The sequence below is a fragment of the Macaca mulatta genome, chromosome 1 (assembly GCF_049350105.2).
Source record: "Macaca mulatta isolate MMU2019108-1 chromosome 1, T2T-MMU8v2.0, whole genome shotgun sequence".
In the NCBI taxonomy this organism is placed as follows: Eukaryota; Metazoa; Chordata; class Mammalia; order Primates; family Cercopithecidae; genus Macaca; species Macaca mulatta.
This window is the reverse complement of record NC_133406.1, coordinates 130,572,124-130,585,254: the sequence shown is the minus strand read 5'-3', so window position 1 is coordinate 130,585,254 and position 13,131 is coordinate 130,572,124. Positions and strand designations below refer to the sequence as shown.

Here is a 13,131-nt window from a genome sequence, read left to right as displayed (position 1 = left end):
GGCCAAGGGCCGCAGAGCCTGGCGCGGAGCCGGCGAGATTTTCGTGGGGTCGCACCTGTTGCGTGACTCCCCCACAGTCCGGCCGCGGGAGTCCGACCCTGAATGCCCAGGGAGTGTTGCGAGAAACCTGGACGAGTTCCGGGTCCCGCTCCCTTGGGAGCACGTGGCCTACCCGTCTCTCGATTGCGATTGCGGGGTTGGGTGGTCGCGACACCGGGGTCGCCTTGAGGCCAGTCTGGCTGCCGAGATCTGCGGGAGTCCACCTCCGGCCAGCTGGCAATTTTGAAAGACTGCCTTACTTTCCCCATCTCAGTGCCAGGGCAGGGGCCCTTGGAGTGACTTGGCCGGAGTCTGGGGCCCGACCACCCTGCCCTCTCTCAGGACCCGGGCTTTCTGCTGTGCAGACCCTCGTGGGCAGCCTCCCCTCGGAACTCGGACACCATGGCTTCAGGTGAGTGTGTGTACGTGTGTTGGAGGGAGGGTCTCTGGGACAGAGAAGTGCTGTGGCCAGGGTGACAAGAGGGTGGGAGTCACAGCACAGCGGCAGGACGTAGGGAAGGCGGTCAGCTCTTCCTACGAGGGCCTGGGGAGCAGAGCCAGAGTGTGCAGAGCCAGAGGAAAAATCCGAAGAGGCTAGGGTCTCTGTCCCAGACCCCCAGACAAGGGGGTCTCCTGGCCTTCCTGCCTTCCTAGGAGGTAGCTATTTGGCGACGGTGGAATTTTCCCAAGACAGGCCCCTCCCTCCTGGGCTGGGATTCTCGGTTCTTCCCCCTCCTCCCAGAGCTGAGCTACCCCCGGAGCTGAGGGTCAGATGTGGAAGGAAAGTGGGTGCTGGGTTTTCACGGAGTATGCCAGCCCTGCCCCGGGAGGACTGTGTTTGAGCTTGGACTCACTCGCTGCTGAATTCCTATTTGTTATTCTTTTTTCTTCCAGACTAGCTGGAAGGACCAGCTAGCCTGGACTTTGGCTTCTTTGCCCTGGAGCCCTGGCATAATGGGGTGAGGGCTCTTGGTGGGTTAGTGGAGAGCTGGGGGCTGGCCCTTCCCCATCTTCTTTTCTACCCACTCCCTCCCCCGCCCCCCGCCAAGCCCAGCCACCATCAGTCACGTCACTCCTGGGACTGAGGAGGGAGGGGAGGGATAGGGGGCAGAGATGGAGGCCCCACTCCCCGAGGTTGCCTAGACAACATGAGAAATCGTGGCCGGGGCCTCTTCCGCCTGCGGAGCCGCTGCTTCCTGCATCAGTCACTCCCGCTGGGGGCGGGGCGGAGGAAGGGGTTGGATGTGGCAGAGCCAGGCCCCAGCCGGTGCCGCTCAGACTCCCCCGCTGTCGCCGCCGTGGTCCCAGCCATGGCATCCTATCCATCTGGCTCTGGCAAGCCCAAGGCCAAATATCCCTTTAAGAAGCGGGCCAGCCTGCAGGCCTCCACTGCAGCTCCAGGTGAGTGTGTGCTTCCTGGCCTCAGGATAGATGCTGGGCTCTGTCTTGCCACCTCTCGCCCAAGCTGCTGGTCCCCTCAGAGGAGGCCACCTCCTCTGGCATCCTCTCTGTGGTGGTGCCTCTTAACCTCAGTCCCAGGGACAGCCGGCTTGGAAGGTGGGGTGAGGGGTGGCCGGGGGTGGGGGTGGATCTGAGATATCTGTGCCAGGGATGCTGTCCTCTGTCACAAGGAGTGGGCATGGTGTGGGTGCAGCAAGAGGTGTGTGTGCACACGTGTCAGCGTGTGCATGTGCTAAGACTGCATGTGGAGCATGTGTGAATGGAGTGGGGGTGTGTGGGACTGTTTTGTGGACTGGCCACTCTGACTGGTGCCTGTGCCTTTACCAGGCAGGCTCAGGCTGTTCTGTGACTAGTTCCACTTTTTAGGACCCCACATCTAGATCCCCCTCACTGGGGGTCTGACATCTGGGCACAACCATTGTTGGCTGGCATCCCACAACTGGGGGCTTGACTGTATCTATCGTTTGCTATTTGCTCGTTCCTTGTCTATGTCATGAGCCTCCTTAGGAGTATGGGGCGTCCTTGGTCAGGTCCGTGCAGGCTTCAGACTGGGGCTGCTGCCCGCACTGCGTGTGCTCCTGCACCCTTTGGTTCGTCTCTCACTCTAGTAAGCATCTCTGCATCATTTGGAGCAGGCAGCGAGGTGCAGCAGCGCCTGTCTCAGTGAGGGCTTGGCTGCCTGGCTCTGTGCTTGCAGAGGGCTGTCTGCCTGCTGTCTGCTCCCAGGCCTTGTGGCTAAGGAAAGACCCACCCTGACTTTGATGACCAGATCATGCTGACTGCCCCCCACCCTTGCAGCTGTCTGTAGCCATAGCCCTACTATCAACCTCCTATATTTTCTTGTTTCATTGAAGATGCCTAGTGCTAGGTCTGTACTGCCCTGAGGGTGTTCTCTGTGCCCAGGTCTGTGCCATCCAGAAAGGGTGTCCCCTGGGTGGGGCCCTCCCTGGCCCTGTTTGGTTCAGCAATAGGGCAACTGATACGGATCTAGCCCAGAACTGGATACCCTTCAGTGGTCAGATGGTAAGAGCATCTGACACTTGTGGGGTCAAAGCCGTGGACACCCCTGTGCCTACTGAGGCAGTCCTGGCAGTGTGTGAGGGGCTCCTGGTCGAGAGGGGAGATGGGGTGCTCAGAATCTCAGAGTTGGTGGGAGTGGCTCTGGAGCGGCCCACTCTGGCTTTTGCTTGACTTCTCTGTAAGTGTGGGTGTATGTGTGTGGTGCTGGCCCCTAGAGAAAGGACCAGTAGGCAGCTGAGTCTTCTAGGCCTGGCCTCTGAGAACGTAGAGGTTACTGCCTGTGTGTCACCTTCAGTGAGCCTGTGGCAGCCCTGGAGAGTGGCCTGGCAGGCTGGGGGGATGGCGTTGGCTGTTGGAATCTGTCCTGCTCACCCCAGAACTGCTGTGGAGCCCCAGACCCCTGTGCTAGGAGAGGGGGTTGAGATTTGGGCCTTTGACTCAACTCCTGCTAACCCAATATGAACTAGCCATGGAGGTCTGTGGTCGGCCTCCCCTAGATGGAGTTAGAAGTGGTCTGGGGCCATATGTAGGGAGGAGGTGTGTAGAATCAGGGTTCTTGGGCAAGAAAAGGTCTTACACTCTGGTGGTGAGGCAGGGTCCCCTCTTTTCTTCCTTTTTCTACTTTGTCCTTTTCCAAGAAAGAGATAGTCACCCCATCTCCACCCCTGCCAAGTTCACTTCACTGCCCTTTACTGGCCTATTGCCTTCACCCTGCCCTGGGCCCAGAGAACCTCCCACTGTCCTCAGTGGGCAGGGCTACAAGTAGGATGTATTTTGAAGGTCCCAGGAGTTCATAATTGCAGGCCTCGCCTCAACACAGAGCCTGGTGTTTTGCAGAACACTTGCAGAGCCATTATCTCTGTGAGCCTTATGGCAGTTGTGGCTAGGCAGGGAAGGGAGCACTTACCGCCCCACTTGTAGATGAGGACCCAAAGCCTTCCATGATAGGTAGAGACATGCCTGGAAGCAGGAACAGAATCAGACCCATGTCCTCCAAATTCTAGCTCCCTTTCTCCCAAACTTATTCTGGACAGTTTGTCCCGTCCCTGATGATAGGCTTGGATCAGGGATTGCAAGTCTAGGGGCCTGTGAACCAGTCCCCTGAGCAGCTGGGCAGCGGGGAAGCCTCAGTGACTGGCCCCTACCTAGACTGGGCCAGTTCCTCAGCTGCCAGTTAGCTTCTTCCCCAGCAAAGGCCCTGTCTCTCCTAAGGGACCCCATAGTCAGGGCCCAGAGGACAGTGGTGAGTACCAAGGCCACTGCCAGGGGAGGCTGACCTGGGGCTGTGGGTGTGGAGATGAGGAGAGCTGTTCCCTTCCTTTTTCTCCCCTCTTACTCTTTGGCCAGCCAGGCCCTGTCCACTGACTGTCCCCTAGGGCAGTGGATTTTAAGGAGGCTTGGCTCCTCCCTGCCGGCCTGCCCTGCCCAAATCAGCCTACCCTGCTACTCCCCCTTAGGAGCCTCACATCTGGCTGGGTCCTCCCTGGCACTGTAGAGGCCCTCTTCAGTTCTGGAGCTCATCTTATCTCCCAACTCTGATGCTCCTTTCCTTGGTTTCTGGGCTCCCTTGAACTCCCCTAGCTCTGTGCTCACGGCCATCTCAGGGTCTCCCCTGCTTGCAGCTGCACTTGGTACAGCCTGTGCCAGCCCCTGAGGGACTGGCTGCAGCTTCACTGGCAAACAGGCGGGCAAGGGGCACAGGGCTGCTGGCTGGAGCTGCCTGCACTGTGCAGGTAGGGTTCAGGCAGGGCCCAGGGTGTGCAGGGGACGGGGTCTTGGATCTGGGGAAGGCCCCTCCCTCTTCCCTTCGTCCAGCTTTGGGACCAGTCCTGGAGTATTGGGAAATGGGTGCAGAGACTTTAAGGCCGGCTACCCAGGCAGATCCTGTAATCCTTCCCTAAGCCAGGGTGGAGGGTGCTGGATGGGAGCACTCCTTACAGCCAGCTGAGAGAGGCAGTTTGGGTGTGGAAAGCTTCCCACTGAGGAGCTGGGGCTGCTGAGCCCAGGGAGGGTCCTTCGGGGTAGGCTGGAAGCCTTGGCAGCCCCCATAGATCGGCGGCTTTACGGCCCTCTGGTGCCATCCTCCGGGTGGCACAGATGAAAAGTCTAGTCTTGATGGAGAAAGACCCCTGGCTTCTGACACTCCATTCCCCAGGGCCCTCTGTGGTGCCCCCAGCCCAGATCCTGGAGCCTGAGTGACATAGACTGTTTGTGGCAGCTCCTTTTAGAGGGACAGGCCAGGCTACATTTTGGCAGCCGTGGGGCCCTGGGGGAGAGGGCAGGCCTCCAGGGAGGAGGTAGGGTTCCCCTGCCAACCAGGCCTTCCACTTCCTCTCCTCTTCCCTTGAGGGCTGGTCCCCAGGTCAGAGCTGAGCAGCAGCTGTGGCTTTTCTTGTGCTGCACAGGTCCAGGATGTCAGGCGCAGGGCCCTGCCCCTTTGACTGGAGAATCTGCTAGTCCAGGGGCGGGTCTGATCCTGGGTTGCCTGCCCTGGGAGCTGCAAGCTGGGGGTCCCTCGTGTGGCCGCCTGGTCCTTACCAAGCGCCTGGTGTGTGTCTCTGCGGGTGTCTGTGCGTATGTGCGTGTGTGCGCACATGTACACGTGCACCTGCCTCTGGGAGGTAGTCATGTGGAGATTCTCATGGCCTGAGGGAGCAGGCTCTAGTCTGGGATTCGGTTCTCATTTGTGGAGGTAATGAATCTACTTGTTCTAGGGGCAGACTCAGAATCCCCATCCCGAGCCTGAAATGGTGAGGGGTCCTTGTGTTAGAGGTGAGGGTGAGCCCTTTGGGAGCCACACACACAGGCCTACTCCTCAGCTACTGAGGAGAGACTGCCCTCTTTCCCCACCCTGGGCTCTCTCGGGAGCTGGCCTAGTCAGGGCAGGGGCCCAGGGCTATCAGGGGTGCCCCTCCACCCTTTGACCCTGGCATCACTGTCTCTGCAGAGGCTCGGGGTGGTCTGGGGGCCCCTCCGCTGCAGTCTGCCCGATCCCTGCCGGGCCCCGCCCCCTGCCTCAAGCACTTCCCGCTCGACCTGCGCACGTCTATGGATGGCAAATGCAAGGAGATCGCCGAGGTATCACCTGGCACCACCCGCACCCTCACCCTGTGTCTCCATGCCCTGCCTCTGCTCCCCACACCCCTCACCTCAGCTGTCCCCTCACCTCACGCTTGGCTGTCTCCTGATCCTCAGCCTCTCCCAGGTACCCCTGGTCCTGCTGCCCTCACCCCACCCTTAGACTGTGTAGGAGAGTGTCCGAGGGCGGAGGGCCAGCCATGCTGACCTTCCTTCCCTCCCCCCAGGAGCTGTTCACCCGCTCGCTGGCCGAGAGTGAGCTCCGTAGTGCCCCGTATGAGTTCCCCGAGGAGAGCCCCATTGAACAGCTGGAGGAGCGGCGGCAGCGGCTGGAGCGGCAGATCAGCCAGGATGTCAAGTGAGCCCAGCAGGCAGCTGCTTAGTCTCCCTCCATACCCGTCCAGACCCTTTCAGAGCCCTTCTCTGCCTCTTTCCCTCGCGCCCTCCCTTGGGGTGCTGCACAGGGAGCCTAGAGTGGGCTTTGGAGTCGGGCTGCTGGGTTCTGTTCTGTCTTCTAGCCGCTGGTGTGGCTGGGCCATGTTGCTTAACTTACGGGTCTGCTTTCTCATCTCTAAAGTGAGTGAGAACAGCACAGGGTTCTGCAGCTCTGCCTTTGAGGATCACATGTGACAACATGTGCACAGCACCTAGTATGGTGCTGGGACCTGGGAGCAAGGGCCGTCCCTCGTGATCTGCCTGACCTCTCACCCCTTTTGCCTCTAGGCTGGAGCCGGACATCCTGCTTCGGGCCAAGCAAGATTTCCTGAAGACAGACAGTGACTCGGACCTACAGTGAGGAGGGCAGAGGGGCACAGGGGATGCGGAGCTGGAGTCTGCCCTTCTGCCGGCTCCAAACCCCTCCCTTGAATGCACCCCCTGCAGGCTCTACAAGGAACAGGGTGAGGGGCAGGGTGACCGGAGCCTGCGGGAGCGTGATGTGCTGGAACGGGAGTTTCAGCGGGTCACCATCTCCGGGGAGGAGAAGTGTGGGGTGAGTATGGGGTGCACGTGGGGCAGGGCCTTGAATCTCCATCACCTATGTCTTAGTGGGTTCCCCCAACCTGGAGACCTGGGGGTGGGGGCTGGAGAGGGTGTTTCTCTTTCCAGCAGCTGGAGGGGCAGAGGGGCTGGCTGGGAGCCACTTGATGTGCTGGACCAGGGTGATCTGAGTATTCCTGGGGGCCAGGGCCTGTGGGAGGTGGGGATAGTTTGGGGTCTGAGATAAAGCCTCAGGGAGGAGGTCTCTGAGTCCGAGACTGAGGATGGTGATTGCATGTCCTCATCTTCAGGTGCCATTCACAGACCTGCTGGATGCAGCCAAGAGTGTGGTGCGGGCACTCTTCATCCGGGAGAAGTACATGGCCCTGTCCCTGCAGAGCTTCTGCCCCACCACCCGCCGCTACCTGCAGCAGCTGGCTGAAAAGCCTCTGGAGACCCGGACCTATGAGCAGGGCCCCGACACCCCTGTGTCTGCTGGTGGGACCCCCCATCTCTGCCCCACCCCATGTGCCCTAACCTCCTGGGCTTCCTCAGCCTAGTGCCTGGGCACCTCTGCCCTGCCTGCCTCTCCCTACACCCAGCCTCATTCCAACCTCTTGGTGTGCAGGGGTGGAGGTTGGGCAGGAGCTGTCTGACCTACTGGGTCTTCAACATCTCTTGCCGTCTGTGGGGACTTTGGGTTGGGTAGTGGGTGGCTTGGAAGAGCCCTGCTCTGACTTTACCCTCCTCACCCCTGCAGATGCCCCGGTGCACCCCCCTGCACTGGAGCAGCACCCGTACGAGCACTGTGAGCCAAGCGCCATGCCTGGGGACCTGGGCTTGGGTCTGCGCATGGTGCAGGGTGTGGTGCACGTCTACACCCGAAGGGAACCTGACGAGCAGTAAGAGGGGTGTGGTGCGTGTTGGGGGGATGCAGCGTGGGAGGTTGCATTGGCTTGGGAGAGGCCACAGGGCTCAGCTTGCTCTCCTCACCCAAGCTCCCCTCCATGCCAGTTGCTCAGAGGTGGAGCTGCCATATCCTGACCTGCAGGAATTTGTGGCTGACGTCAATGTGCTGATGGCCCTGATTATCAATGGCCCCATGTGAGTCCCCTGCCATCCCAGACACTTAGCTTGCCTCCTAGCCCAGATTCTCCAGCCCCAGTTCTGCCCCAGACTCCCATCACCTGGTGATAGTCATCTTTCCTAGTTGCTGAGCCCTCGACTTGCCTGCAGTCTACTGGCCTCTTGGCAGCCTCCATCCTTACCCTCCCACCTGCTCCCTCTGATCTGCTACCCGAGCCCTCCCTAGGTGCCTCCCTTCAGGGCCTAAGTGTCTGCCTTGTTCTCCTCATGCCCAGAAAGTCATTCTGCTACCGCCGGCTGCAGTACCTGAGCTCCAAGTTCCAGATGCACGTGCTACTCAATGAGATGAAGGAACTGGCCGCCCAGAAGAAAGTGCCACACCGAGATTTCTACAACATCCGCAAGGTGGGCCCTGACCCCGTGACCCTCTCCGTGTCCCCATCCCACACCTCTGCCCAGCCTCCCATTCAAGGGCCAGGCCCCCCACAGAGCATCCAGTACAGAGGGTCCTTTCCCATCGCACTGCCCTGGGCCCCAGAGCGTCCTGGCCTCTGGTGGATCAGCAGTGCCCTGTTCCACTCCAGGTGGACACCCACATCCATGCCTCGTCCTGCATGAACCAGAAGCATCTGCTGCGCTTCATCAAGCGGGCGATGAAACGGCACCTGGAGGAGATCGTGCACGTGGAGCAGGGCCGTGAACAGACGCTGCGGGAGGTCTTTGAGAGCATGAATCTCACAGCCTACGACCTGAGTGTGGACACGCTGGATGTGCATGCGGTCTGTGCCAGTGGTGTGGGCTGTGGGACTGAGTCAGTCAGGGGACCAGGAGTCAGGGGTGACCTGAGCCTTCCCACGTCCCCCAGGACAGGAACACTTTCCATCGCTTTGACAAGTTTAATGCCAAATACAACCCTATTGGGGAGTCCGTCCTCCGAGAGATCTTCATCAAGACGGACAACAGGGTATCTGGGAAGTACTTTGCTCACATCATTAAGGTAAGGAGGCCGCCTTCCCTGCCAAGCCTCGAGCCTGAGGATCTGGGGGCTTTTGGGGGATGAGACTCAAGGAAGGTGGGCAGATGACCCCCTGAAGAGCTCTGACTCAGCTCACCTCATGTCTAGGAGGTGATGTCAGACCTGGAGGAGAGCAAATACCAGAATGCAGAGCTGCGGCTCTCCATTTACGGGCGCTCGAGGGATGAGTGGGACAAGCTGGCGCGCTGGGCCGTCATGCACCGTGTGCACTCCCCCAACGTGCGCTGGCTGGTGCAGGTGCCCCGCCTCTTGTGAGTGTCCCTTGGAGTGGGAGGGGAACCTGTGAGGTCATGTTCAAGGGGTCAGGGCCTGCCTCCTGCCCTCCTAAGATGGCTGAGCCTCCCTTGTCCCTGCCAACCCCTCTGAGTGCAAAGAAGGGCTTCCTGGTCCCACCCATGGTCTGTCCAGCCTGGCCCACCTGGGTATCCTTGCTTTCCCAGTGTGGTTCAGATACGCCCCTATGCTCTTGGGCCGAGCTCTGACCCTTACTGGCCCACTGGGTTTCCTCCCATTGGCCCTGACTTGCACATACCTGCATGTTATGTCTCGCCTGCAGTGATGTGTACCGTACCAAGGGCCAGCTGGCCAACTTCCAGGAGATGCTGGAGAACATCTTCCTGCCACTGTTCGAGGCCACTGTGCACCCTGCCAGCCACCCGGAGCTGCATCTGTTCTTGGAGCATGTGAGCAGGCAGCACAGGGCTGGGTATGGGGAGCACAGCCAGCTTCACGTCCAGCTGCAGCTCTGGGTCTGACCCCAGGGTTCTGTATTAGGTGGATGGTTTTGACAGTGTGGATGACGAGTCCAAGCCTGAGAACCATGTCTTCAACCTGGAGAGCCCCCTGCCTGAGGCGTGGATGGAGGAGGACAACCCACCCTATGCCTACTACCTGTACTACACCTTTGCCAACATGGCCATGTTGAACCACCTGCGCAGGTGCCTGCACCACCCTGTGTCTGTTTGCTGTGCCGTCTCTTGCCCAACAAACTTCACTCTTGGCACCTTGGGCTGGGGCCACCAGACCTCTGACCCACCTGTTGCCTGGACTAGATGGGTTCTTTCTCTGCCCTTGGAGCTACATCTCTCACCCCTCACAGCCAGTAACCTACCCCTGTCCCCCTTATCCCAGGCCTGCATAGTTATCGGCTGGAGGACATATGCAGGCTGGGTTGGGAGGTCAGGGGCTCCAGTGAGCCCAGGTGATCCCAGGCTCAGGAGCTGACACTGTCTTCATGTCCCCCAGGCAGAGGGGCTTCCACACGTTTGTGCTGAGGCCACACTGTGGGGAGGCTGGACCCATCCACCACCTGGTGTCAGCCTTCATGCTGGCTGAGAACATTTCCCATGGGCTGCTTCTGCGCAAGGTCAGGATCTGCACGCCCAGCCTTCCCTCCCAATTGTTCACCTTCCTCTGAACCATTCGAGCCCCTTCAGTAACCAATCCTCCTCCCACCCAGCCCTCAGATTGGATTCTGCCTTCCCAATGTAACTACCCTTCCCCGCCCTAGCCTCCAGCCTGGGGCCCCAACTTGGATTTTGACTAATTCACCCTTTGCACATCAGGCCCAGCCTGGATTCTCCTCCCCCTTCCCTCTTCTGTGGCCTGGACCCCCAGAACCACTGTGCCCTGCCCAGCCCCGAGGCCACCTGACAGGCCCTCCCTCCCTGTTGCCTGCCCAGGCCCCTGTCCTGCAGTACCTGTACTACCTGGCCCAGATTGGCATCGCCATGTCCCCGCTCAGCAACAACAGCCTCTTCCTCAGCTACCACCGGAATCCGCTACCGGAGTACCTGTCCCGCGGCCTCATGGTCTCCCTGTCCACTGATGATCCCCTGCAGTTCCACTTCACCAAGGTCAGAGCCCAGCAGGCAGCCAGGCAGGCGGGCGGGTCCCAGGACGCTGGGGTCTTTCGGGTGGGGGGGGGGGGTGTCTCTCGGGTTGGTGCTGCCCCCTGGTGGTAGAGCATAGCTGGCCAATTGGCAAGTCCTATGGAGTTGGGGGGTTGGGCGGATGGGGGGCGGGGGTGGGTAGAGCGTGTGGGGAGGTGGGGGAAGGGAGGCAGGGGCAGCTAGCCAGGACGCACTCCTCTGAGGGAACCTGGCCCGTGCAGGAGCCGCTGATGGAGGAATACAGCATCGCCACCCAGGTGTGGAAGCTCAGCTCCTGCGATATGTGTGAGCTGGCCCGCAACAGCGTGCTCATGAGTGGCTTCTCGCACAAGGTACTACAGCGCCTGCCTGGACCTTGGCATGGCATCGCTCCTCCCCTCCTTTGCATTTGGGGTCCTGACCTGTCCCTGGGATGGCTTGGGGTGGGGCACGGCCCCTCAGCACTGGCTGCAGCCCTGCCCATTACCCCTGCTCCCTGCAGGTAAAGAGCCACTGGCTGGGACCCAACTATACCAAGGAAGGCCCTGAAGGGAATGACATCCGCCGGACCAACGTGCCAGACATCCGCGTGGGCTACCGCTACGAGACCCTGTGCCAGGAGCTGGCGCTCATCACGCAGGCAGTCCAGAGTGAGATGCTGGAGACCATTCCGGAGGAGGCGGGTATCACCATGAGCCCAGGGCCTCAGTGAGCCTGGTCCATGAAGTGCCCACCACATCGCAGCACTTTTACCACGTTTTGTCCTCAGACCCCTCCCATGCTGTGTGGTCTCTGCATGTCTCCGTTCTTGTCTGTCTGTGTCTTGCATGTCTCCGACCATGTCACTGTCCCTGAGCCGCCCAGTGAAAGCAAAGCCTGGGAATCTGCTCGTTGTTGTTTGGGCTCAGGTAGCACCTGACGGCCCAGGTATTGAGGGTCCCCCCTGCTGGTGGCCCTGTCCTGGGGTCCTCAGAAGCCTGACTGTCCTACGGGCTTCTCCAGTGTCCATAGGGGCTTGGGATGGTTGTGGGGGGCTGGCCCCTCTAGCCTTTCAGGTCCTTCCTGGACAAATCTAAGCCTTGGCCAGGGCTGGAGTTTAGGCCCCTGTCTTGTTCATGTAACCGAGGGGTAGGCGGGGGACCTGTACACCTCTGCTGTGGGCACGGGGCTGCTGAGGGTCTGTGGAACTCCAGCAGCTCCGCACTGGCTAGAGCTGGGCTGAGAGCTCAGTCACAGCCCTGGGCTTCCTGGCCTAAGTGGGTAGACGCAGGTGGCAGAGGTGCTGGACCACATCTCCGCCAAGTCACTGCCCAGCAGCCTTCTCCGTCCTGTCCCCAGCCCACGTGCTCCTTGGGTGTCAGCTTCCTGTGCCTCTGTGGGAGAGGGCAGCTGCCGTGTGTTATGTCTGGGGCCACGGTCACTGCAAGGTCCTGGATCTGCCACTCAACCCTGGGAGTGGTGTTCCCAGTGTGGCTCCCAGAGCTTTGACCAGATCCTGATCCCAGCTGGCCCCTGTGTTGTGTTCTGGACCGAGGCCTTTGCTGTGAACTGCAGTGTTTCATACGACCCATCTTTCCTAGTGCATGAGAAATAAAGATTATTTAATTAATGAAGCAGGTGGGGTTTCTGTTGGGAGAGGAAGTACCATGGTGGGAGGTGGCTGTGAATGGAGGCACTGCACATTCTGAGGAGAGGGACTCGTCTTGGGTGATGTGTATGTTGTGCTTGTGGAAACTGACAAAGGAAGCTGTGGGAGAGAGGAGATACCCATCCGACCCTCATCTAGCCTGTCCCCCATGAGGGGGACAGTTAGCCCCAGGTCTGCAGCACATCCCTGTCACACCAGCTCGGGGGCTGGTGTCTGTTTCCTACCTTGTACTTCTTCCCCTCTTCCAGCCTCTGAGGGGATGGCCTGGTAGGTGGGGACTGTGCACCTACAGGCAAACCCGAGGCCAGGGTCTTCTGGGGGGTCTTATTTAGATGGCCCTCTCGAGGCCATACTCTCAGAGATTCTGATTCAGTAGGCAGAAGGTGTGGCACAGACATCTGCAAACTCTCAGGCAGATTCTATTGCAAGAGGTTGGCACAAGCCTGTGCATTCTGATTCCAGCGCCTCCCCCCACAACCTCAGCCTCTGTCCCATGTTTAATACACAATTTCTGGAGCACCTCCCTGGCACAGAGGTTGCTGGAGTCTGTTCCCCAGGTAAAGAAGGAAAGTGGAATGTGCCCTGGGCTGTGCAGGGTCCTGGGTGGGCGGAGAGAAGCCTGTCGCTGCCCCTGCTGCTGGCTGGGGAGGCCTGTCCTCCCCTGGCTGGCTGCCTCAGAAGCGATTAGCCCTGGAACAGCATGAGCCTGTGTAATTGAGGGCCTGCCCAGAGCCAGAGCAGCTGGAGCAGGAGGGGGAGGCTGGGAGGCCGCTGGCTTCCTCCTCCCTTCTTGTCAGCTGCTCTCCCTCACCCCAGCCTCTTTCAGCAAGCAGGTCTGCACCTGGCCCTGGGCCTCCCAGCAGGTGCCCCGGGAAGACGCTCTCCTCATCCCTCCTCACTTCCCATTGGCCAAG

The 13,131-nt window shown here is 60.1% G+C and overlaps 1 protein-coding gene across 4 annotated transcripts; it reads left to right on the top strand.

Annotated features, from left to right (window-relative positions):
* The first annotated feature begins 4 nt into the window (after nt 1–4).
* Nucleotides 5–12,182, top strand: AMPD2 (adenosine monophosphate deaminase 2). Of its 4 annotated transcripts, XM_077951953.1 has the most exons (19): nt 5–451; nt 934–1,440; nt 5,468–5,598; nt 5,826–5,956; nt 6,322–6,390; nt 6,481–6,589; nt 6,888–7,074; nt 7,337–7,478; nt 7,591–7,680; nt 7,938–8,067; nt 8,247–8,441; nt 8,528–8,659; nt 8,786–8,949; nt 9,255–9,381; nt 9,473–9,636; nt 9,944–10,064; nt 10,381–10,554; nt 10,812–10,922; nt 11,072–12,182. In XM_077951953.1, exons 2-19 carry the CDS (start codon nt 1,188–1,190, stop codon nt 11,279–11,281), a joined length of 2,640 nt encoding a protein of 879 aa, XP_077808079.1. In that variant the 5' UTR covers nt 5–451; nt 934–1,187; the 3' UTR covers nt 11,282–12,182. The 4 variants fall into 4 exon arrangements, with proteins under 4 accessions (XP_077808079.1, XP_001093101.2, XP_028686441.1 ...); XM_001093101.5 differs by lacking the exon at nt 934–1,440; XM_028830608.2 differs by lacking the exon at nt 5,468–5,598.
* The last annotated feature ends 949 nt before the right edge of the window (nt 12,183–13,131 follow it).

What these genes read in the sequence shown, in the direction of transcription:
- AMPD2 (XM_077951953.1), top strand. Translation starts at nt 1,188, where the DNA reads ATGAGAAATCGTGGCCGGGGCCTCTTCCGCCTGCGGAGCCGCTGCTTC. An exon ending in GTGCAGGTGCCCCGCCTCTT is followed by an intron (nt 8,950 to 9,254) that starts GTGAGTGTCCCT and finishes TCTCGCCTGCAG; the next exon opens with TGATGTGTACCGTACCAAGG. An exon ending in TGCAGTTCCACTTCACCAAG is followed by an intron (nt 10,555 to 10,811) that starts GTCAGAGCCCAG and finishes TGGCCCGTGCAG; the next exon opens with GAGCCGCTGATGGAGGAATA.